At 35.7% G+C, this 7,500-nt stretch overlaps 1 protein-coding gene across 1 annotated transcript in view; it reads right to left on the bottom strand.

Moving 5' to 3' along the window:
• The window catches only part of LOC143041353 (uncharacterized), a 169,915-nt gene that overhangs the window by 142,308 nt on the left and 20,107 nt on the right, over positions 1-7,500 (bottom strand). The window contains exon 2 of the mRNA XM_076213180.1: positions 7,128-7,500. This exon is cut by the window's right edge and continues 380 nt beyond it. Within this exon, the coding sequence (XP_076069295.1) occupies positions 7,128-7,188 (61 nt within the window). The 5' untranslated portion in view covers positions 7,189-7,500. The remainder of the gene's footprint in view (positions 1-7,127) is intronic.

Here is a 7,500-nt window from a genome sequence, read left to right as displayed (position 1 = left end):
ATTGTCATTATTGTCATTATCGTCATTATCGTCATTATCGTCATTATCGTCATTATTGTCATTATTGTCATTATTGTCATTATTGTCATTATTGTCATTATTATCATTATTATCATTATTATCATTATTATCATTATCATCATTATTGTCATTATTGTTATTATTGTTATTTTTGTTATTTTTGTTATTTTTGTTATTTTTGTTATTTTTGTTATTTTTGTTATTTTTGTTATTTTTGTTATTTTTGTCAATTTTATTATTATTATTATTACTATTATCATTATCATCATCTTCACCATCATCATCATCATCATCATCATCATCATCATCATCGTCATCATCATCGTCATCATCATCATCATTATTATCATCATAATCATCATCATTATCATTATCATTATTATTATCATTGTTATTATTACTTTTACTATTATTTTTACTATTATTTTTACTATTATTTTTACTATTATTTTTACTATTATTTTTACTATTATTACTATTATTATTATTATTATTATTATTATTATTATTATTATTATTATTATTATTATTATTGTTATTATTATTATCAATATAATTATTATTATTAATAGTATTATTACTATAGTTATTCTCAAATTACGGAAAAACATATATCAGCGTGACTGGTCCGTAGGGTTACTTTTATCATTTTATTCTGGTTAACGGCATTTTTTTTTTCCCCGTTTATTAAAATATCTCCGAGGAACATTTTTGTTTTTCTCGTCAGTTTGATACATTGTTTCGGAAACAAGTTTTCGCAAGAGTTGAATAAAGATTGACAACACGTAGATCGAGTTTTGGTGACCCAAGGTTTACTCTTGTTTATGGGGTGCTATTGACCTCCTTCTTCTAACTTCTTGGTTTTCACAAGAAATAAAAGATGAATACAGAAGAACACAAAAAAGAAGAATAAGAAGAAGGAAAAGGAGAACACAAAGAAGAAGAAAGAAGAAGAAGAAGAAGAAGAAGAAGAAGAAGAAGAAGAAGAAAGAAGAAAAAGAAGAAAAGAACACAAAGAAAAGGAAGAAAACAAAGTAGAAGAAGAAAAGAACACAAAGAAAAGGAAGAAAACAAAGTAGAAGAAGAATGCAGAGAAGAAATTAAAGAAAAAGAATGCAGAGAAGAAATTAAAGAAAGAGAATACAGAGAAGAAGAAGATTGCAAACAAGAACAAAAAGAGGAAGAATGCAGAGAACACAAAAAAGAAGAAAAAGAAGAACACAAAGAAAAAGAAGAAAACAAAGTAGAAGAAGAAGAAGAAGGCAGAGATGACAATAAAGAAAAAGAATACAGAGAAGAAGAAAGTTGCAAAACAAGAACACAAAGAATGCAGAGAAGAACACAAAGAAAAATGACAAAGTAAAAGAAGAAAAAGTAGAAGAGGAATGTAGAGAAGAAAATAAAGAAAAAGAATACAGAGAAGAAGATTGCAAACAAGAACACAAAGAAGAAGAATACAGAGAGGAACACAAAGAAAAACAACACAAATAAGAACACAATGAAGAAAAACAGTGCAGAGAAGGACACAAAGAACACAAAGAAGGAGTAGAAGAAGAAGAAGAAAAAAAAAGAAGAATGCAAAGATGAAGAAAAAAACACAATGAAGAAGAAGAAGAAGAAGAAGATGACGAAGGAGGAGAAGAAGGGATAAGAGAGGAAATGAGTTGTAAACGGATAGATCAAAGGATACAAAAAAAAAGGAGGAGGAGGAAAGGAAGAAAAAAGAAGAGGAGGAAGTAGTTAGGATCTTGGAGGTGGAAAGAGAGAAACAAAGAGAAGAGAGGTGGGAAGAGAAGGAATACAAATTACATGAAGTTAGTAGAACAAAGAGAGAGAGAAAGAGGGGGATAGGGAAGGAAAAACAGGATGAAACGAGAAAAAAGAGAAAATTAAAATGAAGGGAAATTCTTCACGAAATTCCATGACCATTCATGACCTTCAACAAAGTCCAAATACTTCTAAGATTTCATGACTTTTACTCAAGAAATTCCATGACCATTTTCAAGAAATTCCACAATTTTCCACGATCTTCAAGAAAAATTATGACCTTCTATGTCCTCCAAGAAATTTCATGACTTTCCATGTCCTCCAGAAATTCCATGACTTTCCATATCCTTCTTCAAGAAATTCCATGACTTTCCATAACCTTCAAAAAATTAAATGACCTTCAAGAAAGTCCTTGACTTTACATGTTCTTCAAGAAATTCCAAGATTTTTCATGATTTTCAAAAATTTCCATGGTTTCCATGACCTTCAAGAATGTCCATTACTTTCCATGACCTTAGAGAAGTTTCATGGCTTTCCTCAAGAAGTTCCATGACCTTCGAAAACTTCCATAACATAAAAAGAAAATCCATGACTTCCCGTCACATCATTGAAGAAATTCCACGACTTTCGATTACCTTCATCTAGAAATTCCATGACCTTCCATGACCTTGAAAAAAATTCATGATTATATTCATAACGCATTCATGAATTTTACCCTAATTTCCTCTCCTAATGACCCCATTTCCAGACACTGTTTACCATCCGGGTTTAAGATTATGAGAAAGACTAATGTATTACAATAAGTTTCTATCCCTCTCTTCCACTGTTTCTTCAAGAAATTCCATGACTCGTTTTTTCTTCAAGAATTTCCAGGATTTTTTTTCTTTTTTTTTGCGGAGAGATAGACAGATAGCCATAAATAGACATACAGGCAGATATCTAAGTTGATAGATAAGCATAAAAGGAAGAAAGTAGATAAACTGATAGAAAAAAGAATAGGATTAAGATAGGTAGACAGAAACACAGAGATACTGATCAAGTGACATGTAGATAGACATAAGACAGACAGGGAGATGGATAGACAGAGCGACAAACAAATCGATTAAGAAAAGGACAGAGAGACACAACATCGACAAACAGACAGAAATAGACAGTGATTAATAGGGACAGACAGACAGACAGATTTGTAAATCGACCTAGAGAACGATAGACAGTAAACGTACAGAGAGGTAGATAGGCAGATAGTGACAGACAGATTAAAAAGTTGACCACGTGATAGATAATGTCAACTAAGATGTCACTAATGTAATAACGACATTAACAATAATATCTACACCAGCAATAACGAAAGCAACAATGAAAACAACGACAATAAGAAAAAGACAAATAATGACGAGAGCAATAATAACAACAATAATAATAGTAACAAGTCATAAAAACGATAATAACAGTAATAACAACAATAATGTAAACAATAACGACAATATGAACAAGACCCATAAGGAAAGCAACAACACGAATAACAACAACAGAAACACTACTGATAACAAAAAACAACAACAATATTAACATCAATAACCATAGTAACAACGCTACCGTTAGCAAAGAAAAAAAAAACGGGGACAACAACATTGTATAGAAAACGGAGAAGACCCAACACAATCTGAAAACGTAATTATCAAATTGCGTGTTGTCTGTTATCTAAGTTTTTTCGGAAACTACAATATTTACTTAGAAATCATTATATTCACTTCGATTCAATAAACTTCTCATTCTTCTGGAAATTCTCTTTGTAATAAATTGAATGAAGAAATTGGTACGTTTCTACATGCCTTCAGCACCTAACGTCTCTCTCTCTCTCTCTCTCTCTCTCTCTCTCTCTCTCTCTCTCTCTCTCTCTCTCTTTCTCTCTCTCTCTCTTTCTCCCTCTCTCTCTCTTTCTCTCCCTCTCTCTCTTTTTCTCCCCCCCCTCTCTCTCTCTTTCTCTCTCTCTTTCTGTGTATCTATTTTGTTTTATTTTTCATAGATTGTGAAATTACAGTTTAACGCTTTGTAAGCTGTAGTTTACATATAGGAATAAATAAATGGATAAATAGAAAAAACCTTAAGAAAAATGAACTCAATTCAAAAATAGGATTTTGGTTCTTTTGTTACATTGTACAGACACACACACACACGCACGCACACTCATACACACACACACGCACACACACACACACACACACATATATGTGTATATATATATATATATATATATATATATATATATATATATATATATATATATATTCCTATTAAGATGGCGGCACACTAGGATAGCATGCTACTTCGTTTGAGTAGAAAACCCTCCGGTTACAATATTCTAGACTAAAAACATTCGTATTCTAGGTTTAACTTATTAGTTCGTCATTCAGCCTCTCACTATATGGTTTAAGAGTAATTTGACATTCGGAAAATTAAGAAAAAAATCGTAACCGAAGTCGTTTCTCTTTAAACAAAGTAGCAAAAGCAAATAGCATGCTAGCGAGAAATGCCTAGTGTGCCGCCAGAAATGGAAGTAGTGACGTTTGTGTTTTGAATTTTGGCAAATAGAGAGCGTAGACTCTACCCCCCCCCCCACAAAAAAAAGTCTCATTTGGTGGGGGAAGGATCTATTTGTTTGTTTTTAAACTTAGCGACCAGAGACCGTAGACTTTCGAATCGCCTGTCCCATTGGTGGGCGATGGGATGGGAGAACCTTCCCCAATGTAATTTCCTTTTATTGCTGATTGCTCTTAATATGTCCCAACTATGGGACAGTCGAATACTTTAAGGCTTCTTTTACGACTTATCCACATGAATAATTGATATAGATGAATCGAACAGAGAGAGAGAAAGGGAAAAGGAGAAAGAGATAGAGAAGAAGGAAAAGGGAGAGAGGTAGGAAGTGAAAGGTGGTGAAAGAGAGAGAGGGAGGGAAAGGGAGAGAGAAGAAAGGAAAATTAGAGGAAGGGAAAGAAAGAGAGATAGGAAGGGAAAGGGAGAGAGATAGGAAGTGAAAAGTGTTGAGAGAGAGAAAGAGGAAGGGAAGGGGAGATAAGAGAGAGAGAGAGAAGAAAGGAAAAGTAGAGAGAGGAAGGGAAAGAAAGAGAGAGCGGAAGAGAAAGGAAGAGAGAGAGGAAGAGAAAGGGAGAGAGATAGGAAGAGGAAGGGGTGAGAGAGAGAGAGAGAAAGGGAAATGGAGAAAGAGAATGGGAGAGAGAAAGAGAGATGGAAGAAAGAGGAAGGAGAGGAGAGAGAGAGAGATACGGGAGAAAGAAAGAGAAATAAACAAGCACATATAGAAAGCAAACATGATAATGAACCAAATACGCACAAAGGGGAAGACAGGAATACAGAGCACAAAGACAAACAGACAGACAGGCAGAGAGAAGCAGCAGACAGACAGAAATAAAGAGAGAGAAAGAAAGAGAAGAGAAAAGCGTGAGAGAGAAAGAGAGGAGGGGAGAGGAGAAAAGTGAGAGAGACAAATAGAGGCGAACAATTGACGTAAAGATATGCAATTCTCTCACACAATAGAAGGCACCTCCTCCTCTTCTTCCTCCTCCTCCTCCTTTGCCTCCTCCTACTCCTCCTCTTCTTCCTCTTCCTCCTCCTCCTCCTCTTCCTCCTATTCCCCTTCCTCCTCTTTCTCCTCCTCCTCTTCCTTTGCCTCTTTCTCCTCCTCCTCCTATTCCCTTTCCCCTACTCCCCTTTCTTCCTCCTTCTACTCCCCTTTCTCCTCCTCCTCCTCCTCCTCCTCCTCCTTTGCCTCCCCCTCTTCCTCCTTAGCTTCCTCCTCCTCCTCCTCCTTTACCTCCTCCTCCTTTGTCTCCTCCTCCTCCTCCTCCTCCTTTACCTCCTCCTCCTTTGTCTCCTCCTCCTCCTCCTCCTATTCCCTTTCCTCCAACTACTCCCCCTTCCTCCTCCTCCTCCTCCTCCTCCTCCTCCTCCTCTTGCCTCCTCCTCCTCCTCCATACCTTCCTCCTCCTACTCCCCTTCCTCCTCCTCCTCCTCCTCCTCCTACTTTGCCTCTTCCTCCTACTCCTCCTCCTCCTATTCCCTTTCCTACTACTACCCTTTCCTCCTCCCCTACTCCCCTTCCTCCTCTTCCTCCTCATCCTCCTCCTCCTTCTCCTCGTTTGCCTCCTCCTATTCCTTTTCCTCCTCATACTCCCCTTCCTCCTCCTATTTACCCTCCTCCTTTTCCTCCTCCTCCTCCTTAGCTTCCTCCTCCTTCTCCTATTCCCTTCCTCCTCCTCCTCCTCCTCCTCCCCTTCCTCTTCCTCCTCTTCCTCTCCCTCCTCATTATTTAAACTTTGTTTCTCCCTTCCCTTCTGTCATCTCTCCTCCTTCCATCATGTGTGTGTGTGTGTGTGTGTGTGTGTGTGTGTGTGTGTGTGTGTGTGTGTGTGTGTGTGTGTGTGTGTGTGTGTGTGTGTGTGTGTGTGTGTGTGCATGTTTGTATACATAAGTCTGTATATATCTATAATCATATCTATACTAAAATTCTCAACAATAAATTGACTTCATTGTAAAGTATCGCTCAAAGTGAAAGTTGGCCAGCCTGATCCTCGGCGATATCACTATTGGTAGGCCTGGTCCAAGCCTATCATGACGTAATTAAAGGCTTGGTTGCGTACTGAGATGAGCATCAGGCATTGTGGGTAATTAAAAGCAGATTGGCCCCCTCCCCCTTCCCCCTCCCTCTCCCCCTTTCTATTTTAATTTTCATTTATTTGTTTTTAATCGGTTCATATGTATCTTTATTTTTTATTTCAATCTATTTTTATTCATTTGTTTAGTTATTCGATATAGCAAAGATATTGACTTTAATTTGTGGGTGTTTTGAGTTGGCAGTCCTTCTTATAATGGAAACACAAACGCACACGCACACACACACACACACACACACACACACACACACACACACACACACACACACACACACACACACACACACAGATATATATATATATATATAATGTATATATATATACATACATACATATACACATAAAGCAACTCACTTGTCTGTATTGTATGCATCCAACAAAACTACACGAGAAATTACAAAATTACAACGAAATGACAGTAAGATTGTTTTCTTTTTTGTATATTACATCTTCAGACAGAACACATCAAAAGTACAAGGAGTAAGTTTTTATACAAAAAATATTATATACATATACGTACATATATATATATATATATATATATATATATATATATATATATATGTATATATATATATATATATATATATATATATATATATATATATATATGTACACATATATGAGAAGGACGGTCTAACTTACCTGGCCTTACAAGCAGCAGAATCATAGCCAACACCCTTCGTGACGTCATAACGGCCGCCATCTTTAGTGATGACGTAATGTCGTCGCTTCGCAGTTGAAGATTCGAGAAGTGTCGAAATAGCGATTGACGATTGCTGAGCCTTTTTCGTTAATTATTTTTAGGTCATTGTGTTTGTAAATGTAAAAATTGTTGAACAGTCAGTCCCGAACCATAGTTTGTTTATGATTTGTTTATTATTTTCTTAATTGTTTAATAGTCAAGACATAACAATATTTTTTTTTAATTTTTTTATCTATCTATATATTTGTTTCTTGTTATTTTTTCACAATTTCTTTCGTATGAAAGTTTAATACGAAATATGTTTCATGATCT

This window comes from Oratosquilla oratoria, chromosome 30 (assembly GCF_046742065.1).
Source record: "Oratosquilla oratoria isolate Oo_2021 chromosome 30, ASM4674206v1, whole genome shotgun sequence".
NCBI lineage: Eukaryota > Metazoa > Arthropoda > Malacostraca > Stomatopoda > Squillidae > Oratosquilla > Oratosquilla oratoria.
The sequence above is the reverse complement of the archived record's forward strand: the minus strand, read 5'-3'. Positions and strand labels throughout refer to the sequence as shown.